The sequence below is a fragment of the Moschus berezovskii genome, chromosome 8, assembly GCF_049115385.1.
Source record: "Moschus berezovskii isolate FMDL1 chromosome 8, NW_MosBer_1.0, whole genome shotgun sequence".
NCBI classification, from domain to species: Eukaryota; Metazoa; Chordata; class Mammalia; order Artiodactyla; family Moschidae; genus Moschus; species Moschus berezovskii.
The window spans coordinates 111,336,484-111,359,352 of NC_142467.1; the positions used below are offsets into that span (position 1 = coordinate 111,336,484).

General features: G+C 47.3%; 1 protein-coding gene across 4 annotated transcripts in view; it reads right to left on the reverse strand.

The window, feature by feature from the left end:
• Window positions 1-21,448, reverse strand: part of GFPT2 (glutamine--fructose-6-phosphate transaminase 2) — a 43,868-nt gene extending 22,420 nt beyond the window's left edge. For all 4 annotated transcript variants that reach the window (XM_055431241.2, XM_055431239.2, XM_055431238.2 and 1 more), the window contains exons 1-6: window positions 21,338-21,448; window positions 5,191-5,298; window positions 4,116-4,214; window positions 3,485-3,610; window positions 1,172-1,230; window positions 386-520 (exon numbers count right to left, since the gene is read on the reverse strand). In XM_055431241.2, the coding sequence (XP_055287216.1) occupies window positions 386-520; window positions 1,172-1,230; window positions 3,485-3,610; window positions 4,116-4,214; window positions 5,191-5,298; window positions 21,338-21,344 (534 nt within the window). In that variant the 5' untranslated portion in view covers window positions 21,345-21,448. The remainder of the gene's footprint in view (window positions 1-385; window positions 521-1,171; window positions 1,231-3,484; window positions 3,611-4,115; window positions 4,215-5,190; window positions 5,299-21,337) is intronic.
• Window positions 21,449-22,869: the final 1,421 nt, after the last annotated feature.

Genomic DNA, 22,869 nt, shown 5'->3' on the forward strand with positions numbered 1-22,869 from the left:
CCCAAAGAAGCCTCTGACCCCCGATGTTCCAGACTCTTGGCCCTGAACACTGTCTCCAAACTGCCCCCATCTTGGGTGAGCTGTGGACGGCACCGATGCTCAGAGGGTGGACTCTCGCAAGTCTGGAGCCCTCTCCTCCCCCCTCCACCATCCTACGAGGGCCAACCCTACCTCCTCCTCCAAGGAGGGGTCTCTCCTGGGCAGTCCCCCTACCAAAAGCTCAGAACTCCTCCCATATCTACAAGAACGCAACCTTTTAAGGGCAGACACTGTAGATAAGCCATCTTTAACCCTCAGGTGCTCGGTGTGGGTTTGCCTAATAAACACAGATAAAAACTGGAAAGGAATGAAGGGAGGATTTAGACGCGTGAGAACTGTAACTTACCAGCTGCTGAATGACTCTCTCCACCAGTGTTGAAAATGTAATGTCCTCAGTTTCTCTGTTGTCGAACACATATTTAATCAGCTTGGCAATGGTTTCCGTATCTGTTTCTGACTCAAACTCATAGCCTTTGCTTTCCTGGAATATTTGGTTGGACAGACTGTCAGATAACGGTCATTGTGCAATGCTGGCCTGGCCAGCTCCCTCTCCTCCCTTATGACTTGTCCTTGGAGTGACTTAAGGCGAGAACAAGGAAAACAGGGAAGGGATGAGAAATGTCTGCCTGAATCCCACAGCCTAACACAGCTGAGTCACTGTAGTCTTCCCTGAGATCATCCTGCCTCAGAAGCTTGTCCTTGCAATTAATCTGGACATTGCAAAAAATGTAGCAATCAAAATGATCAAACACACTGAGTCAAATCCAGCACCTCCCAAGCAATACCACAACCTCTTCATACTTGAAACACTTGCGTCTGTCTTCCCACCCTGCATTCCATTTCGTGTATGAGTCGGTATGTTATTTAGTGAATACACTTTGTTCTTTAGATTCTGCTGTGAATCTGGAACAACCTTTGAGGTAAATGAGAATGCCCTTCTCTCTTCTCCAGTGAGATCTGGGAAGGAGGCTGAGCTAGGGATAAGGTCTGCGTCCAGTGTGGGGACGTGGCCACGAGTGGATGGCAATTCGCTCCTGCCTTTTTTTTTCTGGCAGGAAATAAGCTGGTTGGAAAGTTTCTGGGAAAGGCCAATATCACTTGACTTAGATGTTACCCAGGGGAAGTATCTTACCAGAAATTTCCTCAGGTCTTTGTAATTTGTGATGATCCCATTATGGATGACAACAAATTCTGGAAGAAAATTTTAGTCAAGAGAGAAATTCTATGGAGACATGAAGTTCAAGTCAGATGTGAACACAGACAGTTTGACAGCTTGAAACTCTATGAACTTTGTTTATACAGACACTTGTGTTAAGCAAACTTCATTTATAGAGAAGAGAACTGATGTCTGCCATGATTTTAATTTAAACCTGAGGAAATAACACATTTCTCCTTTGATAAAAAGCATCCATTAGGCTGGCCATGCACTGAGTTCTGATTTGTGGGCTACAATATCATGAAATAGACTTTGGTATTTCTGTCAAGTGAGGTGATTAACCCTTCATTATCAATTAACTGTTTTCATATCCATTCCCTTCTCCATTTTTTTTCATATCTATTGTGACACTGTTTCCTCACATTGTTTTCTTAATGCTGTCACACTTTCTGTCTTCAGAGCCTATTGTCTTAACGTCTCATCAATAATTTGTTTTCAAGAATCTTGTGTTTTCTTTGTAAAATACTTCTCTTTGTAATTTTTGTATGCAATGCAGCTGTTGGGTATAAGTATTCCTTGAAAGTATGCTCTTCAGCTATCACTGATGAGTTAGAGAAATCTTACAAATCTTATTTCCCGGTTGTTTTATTTTCAATTACTCATCCTGAGTCAGGGCAGGCACTTCCAAGTTTGGGTGTGGGGGGATTTCCTTGGAGCCTCCCTGCTTTGGGGACACAGACTCACTGTCTGCAGTGAGGTGGGGTCCACCCTGTCATGTGAGTGGGCAGGAGGCTGGGGCTGATGTGGCTGCTCTGCTGAGAGGCATGCACCAGGCTTTCCTGTTCTCTGGAAGAGGCTTCACCCTTCCAAACTGGGCAGGGGGAGCTGCCTCCAGGCACCACAGTGTGAACAGGGGCAAAAGCACCAGGGAGGTGCTATCTCCTGTGGCCTGACTTCCACAACAACTAACAGCTAGTGAGGCTTGTCAAGTGTTTAGTTAATAGTATTGAGTGGGCCAAAAAGTTCATTTGGGGTTTACCCCTAAGATGTTACAGAACAAATTTTTCGGCCAACATAATAAATACCCCTGGTGGCTCAGATGGTAAAGAATCTGCCTACAGTGCAGGAGACCAGGGCTTGATCCCTGGGTCAGGAAGATTCCCTGGACAAGGAAATGGCAAGTCATTTCAGTATTATTGCCTAGAGAATCCCCATGGACAGAGGAGCATGGCGGGCTACAGTCCATGGGGTCACACAGTCAGACACGACTGAAGTGACTAACATGTTCAACATGTTCAATAAATACCCCACAACTACTCTTATGTATCTGATCCCTGCGCTAATACGATGCTTGGCAAGAACTTCCATTATGCTGCGTTCAGGAATCAGCCTGGGATTGGGGGACCCTGGATGACTCCAGAAATCATTCTCTCTCCTGCATACTCTTCCCATCATGACCGGGTGTGGGTTGTGGGGACTTCTGACCTGACCAGGCCCAAACTAGAGTTCAGACCCACTAGATGATGTCTTAGAAGCCCTGGAAGGAGTCAGGGATTATCCCCTTTCTCCTTCTCATATGCCCGTGTGTCCTGCTCCCAGAGGCCCTGACACCCCTGGGGGCTGACCACAGAGTCTCTGAGAGTTTCCAGCAGTAGCTCCAAACCTACAAGTCCTGCCCGCATGAGAGGGACCTGGGGGCATCGTTTAAGAGAACTACCACACAAAGAACTATCCTGGGGACTCAGGCAAGTTATGTGGACACAGGTCAACTGGGGGCTGACATGGTGCGGGGGGAGTTGGAAGGTCAGGATTGGAGCAGACACCTCAGATGTTAGACAAGATCAGCACTTCTACCTACCCTGGTGCAGACCACTCTCTTCAGAGGTAGGGCTGGGTACAGCTGGATGAGAAATGAACTCAAATCTTTCCTCAAGCACTCTGCCCTCTGGAACACCCTGGTCTCTAATTGAGAAACAATGCCCAGGTCTTCAACCCTTTGCACCACCAAGTCCCCCTGAGGCTGGGTCCCCAGAACCAACAGAATTTCTGGGAAGGGCCACGGTGTTCCTGTGGATGCCCGTGGGGTCAGCACTACCCCACAGGCATCTGCAGATAGGAGGCCAGGTTGAACCTGCCTCCTGTCCGGGGCCCAGGGTCACCAGTTTGGATACTCAGGGAAGACAGGGCTGCTGAGAAGCCAGTTGGTGTTGAGTGTGGATCAGTTCTGACACACACGTCACAGGGCCAGTCACAACCACTGGGACAGGGAAGCAAGGCTGCACTACATACCGTTGCCTTTGTCTGAGCGCTGCGGGTGGCTGTTGACAGCATTGGGGACCCCGTGAGTGGCCCAACGTGTGTGGGCAATGCCAAAGTGGGTCTCAAACTCCACTTGTAAGTCCATGCTGTCTTGTTCTAGATGAGGGAAGAATGTTTGCCACACTTTAAAAATAAGCATTCACATGATGATGCTACCTCAGGTGGCTTCACTGAACGGAGACACATCAGCCACACCAAAAGTACATTCCATCATAAACCACAAAGGCCCCATTCTGGGGGTTTCTGCCAGACCCTTGCATTACTTAGTACTTATCAATAACTTAAGTCACTTACTTGAAATAAACTTACTTTAAAAATACAATTATAGGTCCCTATCATAAATGGGAAAGCAGTATCATTTGCCAGAAAAATTAAAATATGTAAGTACTAAATATTGAAAAACAATTCCCAGAGCACCGTCACCTGACGTAAGCCATCCCATGCTCTGGGCAACAGTTTTGCAACACGGATTTAAACCTCCTCCCAGGTTCCCATGCTTGAGTAGGTTAATATTTTCAGTCTCCAAAGCTGTTGGAATGAAAGATGTTTAAAGTAACCTAGGCTATAGTTATTACTCTCACTTGGCAAGTCTTCCACTTACTGTAAAGTTCTTCATCAAGAGCCTTGACATTTCCTCTTTTCTTGACTAGCTGGATATGCCTTTCTTTGACTTCATTATTATTTCCATCAATTGCCACACCTGTAAAGTAAACATGATTTTTGTATTGGAATTTGTTTTGTCTCTCACACTTCATTATAGGGAGCAACCCAGGGTGAGGGCTATAGTACTGTGAATTTATTAGTTCTCATTCTTTAGGCTTGCAGCCCAGAAGAGACCAGACAGTGTTAGAATATCGACTTGGAGAGAAGAGGCTATGACCGTGGCAGTGTTTACCACAGGGAACACATGCTAGGGCCCTGCTGTGGCTGCTAACCCAGGATAACTCCTGGAAGCCTGCCTGCAGGAGGTGTGCCACCATGTCTGCCACCAAAGGCAGTGGGCTCATTTAAGAATGGTTCTGTGCTTTGCATTCTGCTACTTTAGCCACAGTGTTTCCACTGCACTACTGTTCCTGCAATCTTTCATCTTGCTTTCTATTAAGAATTTATGGTGGTAGTGGTGGTTTAGTCGCTAAGTTGTGTATGACTCTTGCGACCCCATGGACTGTAGCCTGCCAGGCTCCTCTGTCCATGGGATTCTCCAGGCAAGAATGCTGAAGTGGGTTGTCTTTTCCTTCTCCAATTAAGAATTTATAGGGATATATAATTATCTGGCTCTTCTTTTTCTCCTAAGGCTGCTTAATTAAAAATGGGAACAGACTAAATAAACACCTCTTAAGTGGATGGAGAAGTGAACTGTGAGATAGCCATCCAGAAGAGTACTGTGCAGTCACTTAGATTATGTTAGGAAGCATTGAGAATAATGGAAAATGACAAGGCAAGTGAAAGAAGAATAAAACATTACAGAACTGCATAATCGTAATTAGGTAAAAACAATAAATAACTGCATGACACCTCTACCGTCCCCAGACCCCAGATGACCAGAAGAGGTATTGATATTGATGGGGGGCGCTTTTGATGGACTTTTTTCTTACCCTTGTTTTTCCTATAGAAATTTTCAAATTTCTTTAATGAACAAGCATTATGTGTGCATGGTGGTCTCCTGCAGACCTTACCTGCTGAGTCATAGCCTCTGTACTCAAGCCGCTGCAGGCCCTTGATGAGGGTTTCAAAAATCTCCTTCCTTGTCCGGGGGACTCTGTAATTCATGTAGGCAAAGATTCCTGTTAAAAGAGGGGGAAATCATGCATTTACAAAACACTTGGTTCATGTTTAGAAGAAAACACTTTTGGGGACACAGACACCAATGGAAGTGCATCACCCAAGAGCTTCCTCTGCCTGCAGGGAAAGGCGTGGCCTTCCCCAGACACAATGGAAGAAGAGCCAAACTCCCTTCCTGCTTCTAGAAGGGTATGGTATGCAGTCCTGCTGCAGTGACTAAAGGACTAACGAAGCCTGTGAAGAACACACACACACAGCATGGCCTTGCGATTCCATGATTTCTCTGATGGACATACTTGCAGAAGACATTGTTCACTGTGGCAGCATTTATAACAGAAAAGATCAGCAAAACGAAGCAACTACCTAGGGACACCTGGCAGTCCCCACTATGTGAACTCCTTGGTTTGCACTGAACACGCCTAGGAAGAGTGATAAGGAGATCACCCCAGCCTCCTGCCACAGGTAGGAGCAGGGGCTGGGGCCTTAGTTCCACTTCCGCTCGGCCTTGCAGCTTGGAGCATTACATTCAACAAGCACTACTGTTATACAATAGCAAGCATAAAATCATCTCTTGGCCCCACAGAGAATCCTTATCATGAAGGAAGGCCTACCAGTCAAGAAGATTTTGTTTGGCTTTATTTTCAGCATTCATATGTCAAAACAAGATTTTCCCAAATAGGAAAGAACAGTCAGCATGTTGGTTCTTTTCAAACTCCTCCACTCCAGTGCTTGAGACTATGAACCTTAGGTCTGTGTCTATCTTGCTCTGGGAGTGTTCCAAAACATCATCTCTCTGTCCTTTTGCCCTACATGGGAAAACTTGCCTCTCTCACAGTTCAGCTCCAACCCCACCTTCTGGGGCAGGCTTATCCGGGCCCTGGCCAGAAGTGTTTGCTGGCTCTGGTGGCTGCCCAGTGCTCTTGCCTCTTGAGACATCTAAATCTCCTGACAAAGCCGTAGGCAGGTGCTTCTGTGTTTACATTTCCTATTGTATCTTGGCACATGCTCCTTGTTCAATAAATGCGTGTGGAATGGTGTTAAGTAAGGAAATAAGCATTAGTTGCTCAGTCTTGTCCGACTCTTTGAGATCCCATGGACTGTAGTCCGCCAGATGCCTCTGTCCATGGAATTCTCCAGAAAAGAATACTAGAGTGAATTGCCATTCCCTTCTCCAGGGGATCTTCCCAATCCAGGGACTGAACCCGAGTCTCCTGCGTTGCAGGTGAATTCTTTTACTGACTGAGCTACCAGGGGTGCTGAATAAAATGACCACAAATCTGTATTAAGAGTCCATTGATGGATGAATGAACAAAGGAACTGTGGAATATATATATATGTAATATTAATGGAATATCATCCAGTCATAAAAAAGAAAAATCCTGCCATTTGTGACAATATGCATGAATCTTAAGGGCAGTATGCTAAGTGAAATATATCAGACAGAGAAAGGCAAATATTGTATGATTCTCATGAATAAAGAAATCAGATTAGTGGTTGCCAGACGTAGGGGTGAGGGGTGAGGGGATTTGGTGAAGGTGGTCCACAGGCACAAACTTCCAGTTATGGTTAAGTCTGTGGATGTAATGTACAGCATGGCGACTACAGTTAATAATATTCTATTGTATTTTTCAAAGTTGCTAAGACAGTAGATCTTAAATGCTCTTATCACAGCGAAAAAATTTTAATTATGTGAGGTGATGTTAACTAATCTTACTGGGGGTAATCATTCTGCAATATGTATATACATGCATGAATGCGTGCTAAGTTGCTTCAGTCATGTCTGACTCTTTGCAACCCCATGGACTGTAGCCTACCAGGCTCCTTTGTCCATGGGGATTCTCCAGGTAAGAATGCTGGAGTGGGTTTTGCCTTGCCCTCCTCCAGAGGGTCTTCCTGACCCTCATCGAACCCACATCTCTCATGTCTCCTGCATTGGCAGGCAGGTTCTTTACCGCTAGCACCACCTTGGAAGCCCATGTATATACAAAAACAGATACATATATAACACATACCAATACATATATACATATACAAATCACTATGTTGTGTACCAGTCAGTCCTAAATGTTCATTGGAAGGACTGATGCTGAAGCTGAAGCTCCAATACTTTGGCCAACTGATGCGAAGAGCTGACTCATTGGAAAAGACCCTGATGCTGTCAAAGACTGAAGGCAGGAGGAGAAGGGGACGACAGAGGATGAGGTGGTTGGATGGCATCACTGACTTGATGGACATGAGTTTGAGCAAGGTCTGGGAGTTGGTGATGGATAGGGAAGCCTAGTGTGCTGCAGTCCATGGGGTCACAAAGAGTCAGACACAACTGAGCAACTGAACTGAACTGATGTTGTGTACCTTAAACTTACACAATGTTATGTGTCAACTATATCTCAATAAAACTGGAGAAAAAATTTGCCAAAGATAAACCTTGGAAAGGGCAATCTGGCAGCGTATAACTGAGGACTGATAATGATTATATAGCAAACCACTCATGTGATATTTTTGTAATGTTTCTAGATTATATTCAAGTTAATATTGTATAGTTGAATGAGTGATTAAACTTCAATTAAGTAAATATTATATTCCACCAACTTGATGGACATGAGTTTGGGCAAGCTCTGGGAGTTGGCGATGGACAGGGAAGATGGCTGGACAGCATTACCGATTCAATGAACATGAACTTGGGCAAACTATGGAAGATGGTGAGGGATAGGGAGGCCTGGTATGCTGCAGTCCATGAGGTTGCAAAGAGTCGGATATGACTGAGCAACTGAACTGAACTGAAGCAGTAACAAGAGTCGCATCACATGAAATTTAACTTGCTAAAATTAATCTAGACACAGTCAAAAAAAGATGATAAAATTATACAGTGTTAAAATTATATTTTGCATTTCTAGGTACTGTATGCTACTGTATACAGGATATATTTGCACACAAGTATTAAGATGCAGAATTTATATTTTAAAACACGTGCAGTGTGCTTTCTGAGCAGTTACAGACGTTTTCTTTTAAAAATGGCCAAGGATAATTTTGGTAGTGTTATTTTTGTCTTCTAGGTCAGGTGAGAAGCACTTCCCCAGCTAAGCATCCATGCTTCAAGAGCTCACAATTTATCCCACACTTCAAACTGAAACATGTCTAGCCAGAAGATGTATTTTTGTCAACTTACTTAAATAGAAAAAAAGACCGCTACTTTTTAATGTAAATTTTTAACAGCTCTATTACGATACAGGGGCTTCCCTGATGGCTCAGTTGGTAAAGAATCTGCCTACAATGCAAGAGACCCAGGTTCAATCCCTGGTTTGGGAAGAGCCCCTGGAGAAGAAAATGACAATCAACTCCAGTATTCTTGCCTGGGAAACCCCATGGACAGAGGACCCTGGCGGGCTACAGTCCACAGGGTTGCACAGAGCTGGACATGGCTGGGCAACTAAACCACCACCACTGGGATACAAGTCACATGTTGCTGTTGTTCAGCTGCCCAGTCATGTCTGACTCTTTGCGACCCCATGGACTGCAGCATACCAGGCCTCCCTGTCCCTCACCATCTCCCGGAGTTTGACCAAGTTCATGTTCATTGCACCAGTGATGCCATCCAGCCATCTATCTTCCTTCTGCTCTCAATCTTTCCCAGCATCAGGGACTTTTCCAATGAGTTGTCTGTTCGCATCAGATGACTAAAATACTAGAGCTTCCGTATCAGTCCTTCCAGTGAATACTCAGGGTTGATCTTCCTTAAGATTGACTGATTTGCTCTCCTTGCTGTCCAAGGGACTTTCAGCAGTCTCCTCCAGCACCACAGTTAAAGGCATCAATTCTTTGGCGTTCTGCCTTCTTTATGATCCAGCTCTCACAACTGTACCTGACCACTGGAAAGACCATAGCCTTGACTATATGGACTTTTATCAGTAGAGTAATGTCTCTGCTTTTCAACACATTGCCTAGGTTTGTCATCGCTTTCCCGCCAAGAAGCAATCGTCTTCTGATTTCATGGCTGCAGTCACAATCCACCATGATTTTGGAGTCCAAGAAGAGGAAATCTGTCATTACTTCCACTTTTCCCCTTCTATTTACCATGCGGTAAGAGAAGATCAATCCTGGGTGTTCATTGGAAGGACTGATGCTAAAACTGAAACTCCAATACTTTGGCCACCTGATGCTAAGAGTTGACTCACTGGAAAAGACTTTGATGCTGGGAGGGATTGGGGGTGGGAGGAGATGGGGACGACAGAGAATGAGATGGCTGGATGGCATCACCAGCTCGATGGACATGAGTTTGAGTGAACTCCGGGAGTTGGTGATGGACAGGGAGGCCTGGCGTGTTGTGATTCATGGGGTCGTGGAGAGTCGGACACGACTGAGCAACTGAACTGAACTGAATGGGAGTGGATGCCATGATCTTAGTTTTTTTAAATATTTAGTCTTGAGCCAGCTCTTTCACTCTCCTCCTACACCTTCATCAAGAGGCTCTTTAGTTCCTCTTCACTTTCTGCCATTAGAGTGGCATCATCCGCCTACTGGAGGTTGTTATGTTTCTCTCACCTATCTTGATTCCAGCTTGTACCTCATCCAGCCTAGCATTTCTCATAAGTCACATGCCGTAATATTATACACTTGAAATAGTGTATAATACAATGATTTTTAAGTATATTCACAGAGTTGTGTAGCCATCACCAAAATCTATGATTAGGTAAAACTTTTCATAATATTAACTTTTCTGGAAAAAAAAAAAAATGGCAAGAAGTTCCCTGGAGGGATATGGTGAAATTCCAGTCAAAGGAAACAGCACATAGCTATGAGAGATGGTTATATGAAGGACGGAGCAACTCACTAAACTATCTTTGTATTTTTTAAACTGCGAAACTTTTCCTGGCACCTTGGGAATTGTTCTAGAATTATACCTGCACCTCACAAAACAGAGCTAACAGCCATTGCAAATGACACAAAGGCCCACCCACAGGCCAGTTCTTTTAAATCCAAAATACTCTGCTCTCCAATTCTTCCCGGTAATTCCCCTTCCTCTGGGTCACACTTCACTTCTGAACTCATGTCAGGCACATATACATCTCTGGCTCTGAGATCTGCAACAGCCTCCTTGGTTGCGGCTGCCTTGACTGCTGCTCCACAGTCCCTGGTGGGCTGGAACAAACTGGAACGGCTAAAGGGTCCTGGCCCTCAGGAGCACCAGCTGTGTCCACACCCAGTTAGGAGGCTTGGCAGCCACTCAGACACCGTTTGGTTGATTACTGTGGTGAGAGGGGTTGCCAAGAAGTGGTTTTCAAGGTCTTTGCGCAAGAAGGCATAAATCTAACTTTTAACATGAAATCTCTAGCATACCAACATGTGTTCAGTAAGTTCTTTTAAGCACTGTTTCTCTCCTCTGCTCTTGGCTGCACTCTCCCTGCATGCTACCAAATGAGAGTGAATAAACCAGCACCTCCATGAGGCTCTTACTGTTTTAAAAACAATGAAATGAATACAAAGCTGCTTTCTTAGGAATCTTGCTTGCTATTCATGTCAGATTTCCATTCTGGAATCCCTTCCATCAGCAATAAGAGCTGCAGAGGGAATCCATTTTTTACCTATGAAATCAGTTAAGATCAGTTTTTGACAATAAGAGTTTAAATTTGTCCACTCTCTTGGAAGGCAATTTGAAATCTCTCAAAAAGTACACATCTGGTGATCAAGCTTCTGCACTTCTAGGAATGTATCCAGCAGATATCTGTGCTGAGATTCAAGCGCGCACGTATGAAGATCGTTGCTCAGTGCTGTTTGTGGCAGTTGAAGACTGGGGACAGCCCGATGCCTGGCAGGGCCCAAGTGAGTAATGGCGCAGCCACACACGGCCACTGCAGGGCCACAGGCAGGCAACCCTACATAGAGCATAAGGTAAAGCTGTGTGTTCTCTTGGAAAACAAGCTACATCTCCAAGATGTGTCAGGTGAAAAAGTGGCCTACAGAGTATGTGTAAATTATCTAAGGTCGGGCAGGAAGACGCGTAGAATATTTCTGGGAGACCCAGGGAGCAGTGGTGGCCTCTGATGAGGACGCTGGACAAAAGGCAGAAATTTCTGTTCCACTGCATATGTCCTTTTTGTACAATCAGGATATTTTGCATGTGCCTGCACACAGTATTTTACTGTGTGCCGCTATATATATTGAGAGTGGTAGGTACAGGATTGTCATCTAGCCGAGTTCAGCTCTGCTCACCTGGAGGAACAGTAGCCTCAGCAGGGAGAAAGTACTGTCGTACAGTCAGTCTCATGTGGAAAAAGACAGCCTTAGGGTCATACCACCTGAGTGACTCCTTTTTCGCCTGCTCACTAGTGTGTGACAGTGAGAAGCACAGAAGGTAGCAGCTACCACCTGCTGCCTTTGCCAAATATTGATTTCAAATCCCAGCCCACCCCTTGTTCTGTCTGTGCGGCCTGGAGCAAGTCACTGAGCTCCCAGGGGAGCATGGTGGGGGCAGCACCTACTTCCCAGGGTTGTTGAGAGAATTCACAGGAGTCTTTGGAAAGCAACAAGAATAGTGCCTGCTGCACAGTAGTGTTTGTGTCTGTGAAACGGAGCAGGCAAGGAGCTTCTTCCTCCTGGGGAGCATGTGGCACAAATGCAGGTATGCATAGGGCATACAAGAAGCTCTTGAAAAATGATTAAATAAAACCACAAGGAAAACAGTACCATTTTACTGTTATTTGTTTTTGACTTTCTCCTTGGGGAAATGATGGTTAAACCAAATGTGTGATCTGGTGACAACTTGATTAAGATGTAAATCATCCCATACACATTTCTCTGACCCACAGGGGCCACATCACTGAGCTAGGTGCTGCTGAGACAGACCAGTCAGGGGGCCTTGAAGGGTGAGTCATGAGAGGATGTGGTACACAGGGACCACCCCCCCGCCCCCCTGCTCAGGAGATTTGCAGGCAGAGGGGCTAGGTGCTGAGAGGTGGGAAAGGGGCAGAGGACTCTTGGATTGGCTCTCTGAAGAGGTGCCAGCTGACAGGTCACCCACCTGGTCTATTGCAGGCTGTCCCCTCTCCCAACTTTTAAAAAGTCACATAGCCCCTTATTTCCTGTATAGCACTTCCCTTATCTTCTGTCTGACTCCCTTCCGGGTTATAATCTTCATGAGGATGGAGACCACACCTGTCTTGTTTATTTGTCTTATCCATTGCTTACTCATTACCCAGAACCCAGAGCAGAACCTGGTACATTTTAGATGCTCAGTAACTATTTTTTTAATGAATAAATGCATCAATAAATGAACAGGTTTAGGGAGTGGATCTTACAGAAGGTGACCTTTGAGCTGGGCTGGAGATAGCCACTCTCAATGCACAAGCAGTGAGAAACCCAACGTGTGAACACTGGGGACAGAAAGGCCAGAGAGGTAGGTAGTGCTGAGCCTGATGTCCCTGCATGTTAGCTCCTTTCACCAGGGCAGGAAGGCACTGCTCCAGTGGTAATCCCAAGACACTCGAGCACAAAGACATATGCCCCAGCATTACCACCCCCAACCACTATGAGCATCCTAGGGCTGGAGTGGAAAGCCTTCTAGATAAATGGACCATGTCCTGGGGAAGGATCCCAGAAGAGGCTGCAAATTAAATCACAACCATTACCACGATCAGTTATGAAGCCTTCCCATGTGTCAATCTCATTTTACCTAAACCTCACAATGCTTATGCTCAGGCTGTGGCTTCCACGGACTGACAGGGCTTTTCTGGCTCCAAGGCCAGAGTTGAGTAATTCACAACTAGGTGTACCTGACTGCAGGTGGCTCAACACTGCTGCCTCCCAAATTAGCATAAGACCTGTCTCAGAATCCTACCCCAAGGGATTGGTCTGTGGGGAGACGACTACCTGGCTGCTGATGGACACACTCAGAACTCCCTGGTGGGGTCCAGGCCATCCTGATACACCCTCCCCTGACCCCTAGAAGGTCAACCCCTCCATGGGACACTCCTTTTTCTGACACCAGCTTTCTCTTCCCATCCAGCCCCCTCCCCACAGGGCAGAGGCACAGCAAGGCTGGCTCTCACTACATACCTCCCTCTCTTGCTCAAGAGGGATGGCAAAATCCCTCCAAGCTGGTTGGAGAAATGCCCAGTCCTGGGACAGAGGCTGTCTTGGCCTAACCACTGCAGCTCAGAGTATATCCTGTGCCCACTCTGCCATCCTGGCATTCAGAGCCTCCAAATAGCTTTCAGGGTCCCACTCTTTTAAAAAAAAATTATTTAATTGGAGGATAATTACTTTACAACATTGTGATGGTTTTTGCCACACATTGACATGAATCAGCCGCATGTGCAGATGTGTCCCCCCATCCTGAATCCCCTCCCACCTCCCTTGCTACCCTATCCCTCTGGGTTGTCCCAGAGCACCGGTTTTGAGTGCCCTGCTTCATGCATCAAACATGCAAATGCACTGGTCATCTATTTTACATATGGTAATATACTTGTCTCAATGCTATTCTCTCAAATCATCCCACCTCACCTTCTCCCACAGAGTCCAAAAATCTGTTCTTTACATCTGTGTCTCTTTTGCTGTCTTGCATATAGGGTTGTTTTTATTGTCTTTCTAAATTCCATATATATATGTGTTAATATACTGTATTGGTGTTTCTCTTTCTGACTTACTTCACTCTTGCATAATAGGCTCCAGTTTCATCCACCTCATTGCAACTGACTCAAATGTATTCATTTTTATAGCTGAGTAATATTCCATTGTGTACATGTACCACAGCTTTCTTATCCAATCATCTGCCGATGGACATCTAGGTTGCTTCCATGTCCTGGCTATTATAAACAGTGATGCAGTGAACATTGGGGTACACGTGTCTCTTTCAATTCTGGTTTCCTCGGTGTGTATGCCCAGCAGTGGGATTGCTGGGTCATATGGCAGTTCTATTTCCAGTTTTTTAAGGAATCTCCACAGTGTTCTCCATACTGGCTGTACTAGTTTGCATTCCAACCAACAGTGTAAGAGGGTTCCCTTTTCTCCACACCCTCTCAGGCGTTTATTGTTTGTAGACTTTTGGATAGCAGCCATTCTGACCAGCGTGAGATGGTGCCTCATTGTGGTTTTGATTTGCATTTCTCTGATTATGAGGGATGTTGAGCATCTTTCCATGTGTTTGTTAGCCATCTGTATGTCTTCTTCAGAGAAATGTCTGTTTAGTTCTTTGGCCCACTTTTTGATTGGGTCGTTCATTTTTCTGGTATTGAGCTACATGAACTGCTTGTATATTTTTGAGATTAATTCTCTATCAGTTGCTTCATTTGCTATTATTTTCTCCCATTCTGGAGGCTGCCATTTCACCTGCCTTATAGTTTCCTTCACTGTGCAAAAGCTTTTAAGTTTAATTAGGCCCAAACTGTTTATTTTTGCTTTTATTTCCATTACTCTGGGAGATGGGTCATAGAGGAACTTGCTGTGATTTATCTCAGAGAGTGTTCTGCCTATGTTTTCCTCCAAGAGTTTTATAGTTTCTGGTCTTACATGTAGATCTTTAATCCATTTTGAGTTTATTTTTGTATATGGTGTTAGAAAGTATTCTAGTTTCATTATTTTATAGGTGGTTGACCAGTTTTCTCAGCATCACTTGTTAAAGAGATTGTCTTTTCTCTGTTGTATATTTTATACTCCTTTGTCAAAGAAAAGGTGTCCATAGGTGCATGGATTTGTCTCTGGGCTTTCTATTTTGTTCCATTGATCTATATTTCTGTCTTTGTGCCAGTACCATACTGTCTTGATGACTGTAGCTTTGTAGTATAGTGTGAAGTCAGGAAGGTTGATTCTTCTATTTCCATTCTTCTTTCTCAAAATTGCTTTGGCTATTTGAGGTTTTTTTGTTTTCAGGGTGCCACTCTTAAAACTGATGAGAAGAGTGAAAAAGGTTCTAAAGGGAGGAAAACACAGATAAACACAGAGGGACTCCAGAAGAGACTGCACATGTGATGCAGGACAGAGACAAGCCCTCTGAGAGGGGACTGTGGCCCCTTGGCCCACCCCACCTTGGGGGTCTGCGAATTCTAATGCTCCCTTCAAATATGGCTTGAGAGATCATCTAGGGACTCAGGACCAAAGGCCCCACAGAGGTCCATCCATGAAGGCAGGGGTGCTGCAAACCTTCAAGTGAATGTTATTATAACAATGACCAGATGGAGGGGCAATGTCTCTGGATTTCTAGCCAGAACTAGTATCACTGAACTCCTGGAACCCACCACCCCTGGGGTGTAGGGGTCAGATGGGGAGAGGGGTCATTTGGGGCATGGACAATGAGGAAAGAAGGTCTAAGTTCACAAGAGGGTGGATTTGGGTCCATATTCTGATTCTGGGGCTATAGTTTTGGAAAATGTCTCCATCTTTCCAAGGATCAGCTTCCCAATGAAAAGCACTGCCGTCACTATGATTGAGGGTGGACAGTCCCAGACCTGTATCTCACACAGAGTCGAGGCTTACTCCATTAGGGCTATGTCACCACCCAGCCAGGCTGGCACCCTCTAGTCAGAGGTTGCTCTTTCCACTACTACCAATAATGCTTTTCAGAACTGAAGCATCTGATGTCCTTAGTCCATGAGCCTCATAGAGATTAGATAATATTCTGAGTCCTAAACTGGAAGACACGGCCAGTGAGATCTCTGCCTCATAGAATTCCTGTGTGTGTGTGGTGTGGTGTGTGTGTGTGCGTGTAAGAGTATGTGTATGTGTGTGTTTGAGTGTCAGGTATGTGTGTTGGGTGTGTATTGTGTGAGTGAATACCTGTGTGTGAGTCTGTGCTTGAGTGTCAGATGTGTATGTGTGTGGCATGCCAGGGGAAGTAGGAGTATACTCTTCCAGGTGAGGCCCCCCCCACGATGGAGGCCACCAGGCCAAGAGCAAGGGCTGCGAGAGGGGGCTTTGGCCTCTCTGGATGTCCAGGCCTCCCTCATGCAGACCAGGGGAGGCTACTTTATTCATGAAGCAGGGAGGACACTTCCTGCTGCTTCCCTGAAGAGTCAGAGTCAAGTGAGTCAAGACGGAGGTGTGAAGGAAGCCCGAGATCCCACAGCTGGGTCCTCGAGCAGAGGCAGAGGAGCCCCTAGGCCCGGCTCAGGGTCAGGAGGGGGTTGGCTCCTCTGGGGACAGCCTTACCCTACTTCATGCCACCTTGGGGCTCCAATGGTTAAAGTTACTACAGCGCTTGAACCCCTGGAATAATAAGAGACTCTGCTTCCCGTGGTAAATGTGAGCAAGGCATTTTTCTTTTTAACAAGAAACTCGTGGTGTCCCTGTGCCATTAGCATTTCACCATTTCTCCAAAACAAAGGGGAAGCAACACATAAATACTCTAAAGTGTACTGAAAAAACTTTCAAGAAAAAGTTCAAACTGCCATATTTGGCTAAACTGGTTTTTTTTTTTTCCTTTCCTTTACAGTGAAATATTTCCTTTGAAAATTAAAGAGGCAGATGACTAAATGAAATTACTTGGCTTTGCACCTAATGTATCTTCAGAACTTTCTCCCAAAAGTGTTTATAACCTCAAGTTCCTATTCCTTTTTAAGCAAATTTTGCTAAATATAAAAATAAACTCAATTTAAAAAGCCCCATTTGCTAAACTTATATCACAAAATCTCCGGAAGGTTTCTCGGACCTCGGGAAACCCCTGATGAATAAGACTGATGAGGAAATGGCATGATGATGGAGAGGAGGAGGAGCAGGAGGAGGATGAGGAGGAGGGGCAGGAGGAGGATGAGGAGGAGGAGCAGGAGGAGGATGAGGAGGAGCAGGAGGAGGATGAGGAGGAGGAGCAGGAGGAGGATGAGGAGGAGGATGAGGAGGAGGGGCAGGAGGAGGATGAGGAGGAGGGGCAGGAGGAGGATGAGGAGGAGGGGCAGGAGGAGGATGAGGAGGAGGGGCAGGAGGAGGATGAGGAGGAGGGGCAGGAGGAGGATGAGGAGGAGCAGGAGGAGGATGAGGAGGAGGAGCAGGAGGAGGATGAGGAGGAGGGTAGCAGCCTGTGCAGAGCCCCTGCTCTGCTGGCCTCGCCGCAGCCCTCCACATGAGAGTGCCAAAAAAGTCCCACAAGTAGGGGCGTTGGTGTTCGGAAGCTGCTAAGACTGGCTCCTAAGGACCAACTGTGTGCATCTCTTCCCAGTGCTAAGCTCAGGGACCTCATATTTGATGACCTACCTGAAATCAGACATGGTAAGAGTATTCTTACCACAGAAACTGATGAACTAAAGAGCTAAAGAGTTGTTTAACATTTACCTGCACATCACTGTATAGGGGGTTCTGTTTCTCAAGATTCCTGTGACTTGGAGAGGCAACAAGCTAGGTGACTTGACCCCCGAGTCTGTGCTCTATCAACTCAAGCCCAGTCTCTTCTGAAGTATCCATTCATGAACTAAACTGTTACAAGGAGGAAGGGAGTGTCAAATATGGCAGGGTTCTGAGAGCCGAAAGAACTTTGGGACAAAAGATGAGCTCTCCTGAGTCAAGTAATCTCCCTGACTTGCTGTTTCCTCAGCTAAGACAAGAGGCAGGCAAACCCCCATAAGCACCTGACAAAATTTCCTGAAAGACCACTGTGCAGTAAACAGTGTGTGTCCTGGCCTGTCTTGATTCCGGGGAATAAAACCACGCCTGTGTCTTGCAGAAAGAGGTAAGTGGACAGGGTATTACCCACATGCATGGAAAGCAAGATGCACATTATTTATATGACATGGGAACTGACTTTTAGAGAAAGTATGAAAACTACTTGGTCCAACTGGGTATGTCGCATGATGCCAGTGCCAGTGAAGGAAGGGATATTTAACTGATGCCCGTGTTCGCCTTCTGACTGCAGTGGCTCTAGTTTGAGAGTGGAGTGCTGGGACCAGAGGAGTTGGGTGTTGACCAGGAGCCCTCTGGTCTACATGCTTCTGGCTATCTGGACAATCTGTGGCTATGTGGGATTGGCAATACTGGACTATTCTTAGGGAAAGCATCTGAAAGCAAGAATCCAACTGTAGTAGGATGAATAATGGCCTACAAAAAGGTTACTAAACATATATGGTTATAGTAGGAAATGGCAACCCACTCTTGTACTCTTGTCTGGGAAATTCTATGGACAGAGGAGCCTGGAGGGCTACTGTCCATGGAGTTGCAAAGAGTCAGACATGACTGAGCACAAACAGACATATATATGAAGGACAGGGAAGATTTAAGAATTCAGACAGGACATGCAATTCTTTCTGTCAAATCCCCACGCATGCATGCCACCATGCCCTTGCATATGTTGTGCCTTCAGTGTGGTATGCCTAGCACCCTCTTCTCTCTGCAGAGCTCATTCTTGAAGTCAGGCCTATAGCACTGTCCCAGGTTCCTCCCTTTCTTCTGGGGAAAGTCAGTGTTCCTGTCTCCTCTATGCTGGGGTCCCAAGCTCAGACTGCACGGGGGCCATCGGGTAACATCTGTGAGTGAGGCAGCTGAGTCAGCATGGGAGAACAAGGGAGTCTGCACCTGTCATTCCAGGGGCCACTGTAAACTCTTCAGAAACATGGACTCAGAGTGGCTCATCTTTGGATTTTTTTCAAGGGAAGTCAAAATCCTACCTAATTATGTGAAATCTCCCAATTGTGTAGCTTGGTAAGTACAGTAATTAAAAAAATAAAGTTTCTGTACCAAACAGAAAGATGTCTGTCTGCTGGTCTGGCATGGGGCTGCCAGGCTAAACTTCTCAGTTCATTGAAACTTTGAGGGTCGTCTGCAGAGTGCGCGAAGGGTCAACTACAACTGGGTCTAGCTTCCTGTGGGAGAAGCAGCAAAGAGAAGGGGGATCAGGAGCCACTGTGAGCCTGGTCATCAGCAACTGATAAGGAAAGACCTCCAGTTCAACTCCTGCTGACCCCTGCAGAACCAGCTTCAGAGATCTGAGCTCTAAGGTGGCAGATCCCAGTGGAGCCACAGCCAGTCCAGAGAAAACAACTGCTCAAAGATGTGCACAGATTTCCCTGGGCCTCAGTTTCACCAAATGTAAAGTGAAGAGGGTAACTGGTTTATTCCAGGAGCACCTTCACGATTTTTGCACTATTCTGGTATCAAATACACAATCATTTCTTGAATATTTTTCTATAAACTTGAAAAAAATTCCAAAACTTAAATAAATCCATTACAAAAGGAAAACAAACATAAAGGAAAACCAGTATCATTTGCCATATATATACAGACCATACAATAATCCAAAAAAAATCGACTAACAAACCAAATCAATGGGTTCAATTCTAGCCCACTACTGCTGTAAGCTCAGAGCCCAGGACAGCTTCCTCTGTGCAAGAATCAGAAATATGTAAAAGACACATTAGCGCCCAGTTAAGACTCTCTTGGTTACAAGAAAAGGAAACAACTTTCCCATGCAGGAATTCCACAAGACTTGAGTTCACTGAGGACTGGAGGGTGGGGTGTACCAGTGTGGAGCCCTGATGGGTTAGTTACAAACCAAAGTTGGGATGGAAAGCTAAAGTGGCTGGAAGCGCAGAAGGGCATCTGAGAGGAAAAAGGAGGGAAGCTGCTCATGCTAGAGGGGCAGACCTAGTGGGAGGATCTCAGTGTACCAGTCTGGCTCTAAGACCACCAGGGGGCCAAGGGCCTTGAACGCCACACTAAGGACTTTGGAATCCAAAGCCTTTTGGCAAAATTGCCACCTTTGCCTTCTCTCTCTCCCCAGGAATGGCTTACAGGCAGCCCACTATATGCAATACTAATGATGCCCAGGGATCTTGACAGTTTTGCTGAGAGTTCAGGAATTTAAATTGTTGTCTGTTTGGCCTGGGGCAGGCTGCATCCCAAAAGTCGGCTGCCTACTCCTCCATCAGTCGGTCCTTTTTCACTTTTACAGGAACGCCTGGCCTCAGAAACAAGGCCTGTACAGACTTTGGCCCACAGCTCACCGCTGGCACACTCCACCCCAGTAGCCCTCAGCAAAGTCAGACAGAGGCCTTTCATGGCTTCAAACGTTCCAACAGGTCCTCCACCCACAGGAGGCTGAAATGGGTAACTGAATCCCACTCAATTAAAAAAAAAAAAAAAAAAGGCACAGTGACCTTTTGTCCCAGCAGAAGTTCTCAGCCCTGTCCCCAGCAGGGAGGCGACCCATCAAAGAGAGTAAGGGATCGTTGATGCGCGCGCGGGGCCGGGCGCCCTCCCCACCGTTAAGGGGTCACCGCGGTACTCAAGAGGTCTAGGTTTCTTCTCCCTGATTCCGCCCGACGCCTGGCGGTTGGTGTTGCTCCTTCCCCGCGCCACGTCGAGCGCTTTTTGCAATAAAGGGGCGGCAATACGGAATCCGGGCTTCCCTGGTGGCTCAGAGGTTAAAGCTTCTGCCTCCAATGCGGGAGACCTGGGTTCGATCCCTGGGTCGGAAAGATCCCCTGGAGAAGGAAATGGTAACCCACTCCAGTATTCTTGCCTGGAGAATCCCATGGACGGAGAAGCCTGGCAGGCTACAGTCCACGGGGTTGCAGAGAGTCGGACACGGCTGAGCGACTTTACTACTACTACTAATACGGAATCCACCTTTCTAGGGACAAGAAGTTCACTTTGGGACGCGAGGAGGACACACAGGCCGTTCCCGAGAGCCCCAGGGGCCGCTGCCCACACCACCGGGACGGCGCAGGTGTGGTCGCCTCTCCTCAGCTGCTGGAGATGGAGAGCCGGGATGAGCACCCCGAGCCCGGGGAGCACGCTAGCTTGCGTTTGGCCGCCTTTGTGGGGGACTTGGGGGCGCTTTCCTCGCTGGACATGAGGTGCAGAGGAAACACACCTCTGTGTTTCGAGGGCCCAGGACAGGACCAATTTCCTCCCCGCTGTGGTTTGCAGACTGGGGTGAGGCGATCCCCTCCCTCACCCCGCACTGGGACGACCAACTCGGCGGCAGGCCCGGCCCGCGAGAGCCCCTCCTCAGTCGGCGCCCCCATTTCGCGCCGCCTCCAGTCCCAGGCACCCGGCTCTCGGGCCCAGGCTCCGAGAGGCTGGGACTCCGGAGCCCGCGGCCGCCGCGGCGGTGGACGCCACACTCACCGCACATCTCGGCTGCTCCTCGCGGCCCGCCTGGACGCCCGCCTCCGCTCGCCGCTGCCCGCCGACACTCCCGAGCGCGCCGCGGCCTCCGGCCCTTATAGCCGGAGCCCGCCGCCAGGGGCGGGGGCGGGGCGGGGCCTCGTCCCGCCTGTCCGCTCCCCATTGGCCGCCGGTTGTCGTGACAACGGCGGGCTCCGGGCCCCCGGGAGTCCGCACGCCGCAGGCGAGGGGCGGCTCCCCGGCTGCAACACGTGGGTGCAGGAAACAGGCTGGTGGTCGCAGCGAGCTTCCTGATTTCAGTCAGCCACAGAGTAGGTGTGGGTGGGACCTCGAGCAGGGGCCTGAGACTCTCTGTGCTTCAGTTTCCCTGTCTGTAGAATGGGGATAGCGATGAAACCTACCTCCCGAGATGTAATGCGGTGTCACTTAATCAAGTGTAAGTCACAGCCCTATGTCCCTCATAATAAACCGCGTTTCGAGTGTGCGTCCCTCTGCGTGCTAGACTCCTCTCAGCGCACAGGTAGGCTCTGAGATGGAATGGGACTTTGCCAAAATCCGGCGGCGGGGGCGCTGTCAGAACTTGAACCTGGGATTTACTGCAGAGCCGGAAATCGGAGGCCGGGATTCCCCAAGAATTGAACAAAGCTGGGGGAGCCGAGGAAGCCGCCCAGTCCCGGAGTTGTGCTGGCCCACTTCTCGGCGCAGCTGGCCTGCGTTCGGCCGGTCTAATCTCAGGAACCCTAATCTGGCCCCGCAGTGAGTCACCGAAGCCTGAGTTCCTGGCGGTCCCTTCCTCTCCTCTCTGCGCTTTCAGCCTGGTCTCCCGAGGAAGGTCACGAGAACTGGCCCAACATTTGCGTACTTTGAGACCATCTGGTGTTTTTATTTTACTTAAAAAAAAAAAAAAATCCTGAAATTTTAAACGGATACTCTTCAGTCCTATTAGAGGGGGAGTAAAACGAAGCTTTATACGTCTTGTCTAGAACAGTTTTCCTGATGTAATCTGTCTCTAGCGTCACAAGACTCTGCAGGTTCTGGCAGGAGGAAGTGTTTATTGTACCCATTGGACCTTTGAGAAAACTGAGGCTGAGCAACAGTAAGGAGGGGGTTGGTTGAGTAAAGCTGCTGGGAAACAGGTGGTTTTCAGGAGCTGCCACCTTTGCTTTTCCCTCTCCATAGTGCCCTATCACTTTCACTCACTCCTTCTCTCTTTCCTGAGCAGCTGGCTTCGTGCCTGTCCTAGTAGTAGGGACCTAAAGATGAGCTTGGGCCCTCCTGGTGCTTATAAAGTGGTGGGGAGGCAGTTAGTCCAGTGTCACAGAGACTTAGTCCAGTGTCACAGAGAGCTGGGCAGTTCCATGTGGGATATAGGGAAAGGGGACAGACCTGGCTGATGTGGAGGGTGCCAGGCTGCCTGGAACTTGGCAGGGGCTGGAGCTGCTGCACATCAGTATAGAGCCAGGGCAGTTGCCAGAGGAAGTCAACAGACTCAAGAAGGGAGGTACTGATATGTGCAAAGATCCTGTGGCTGA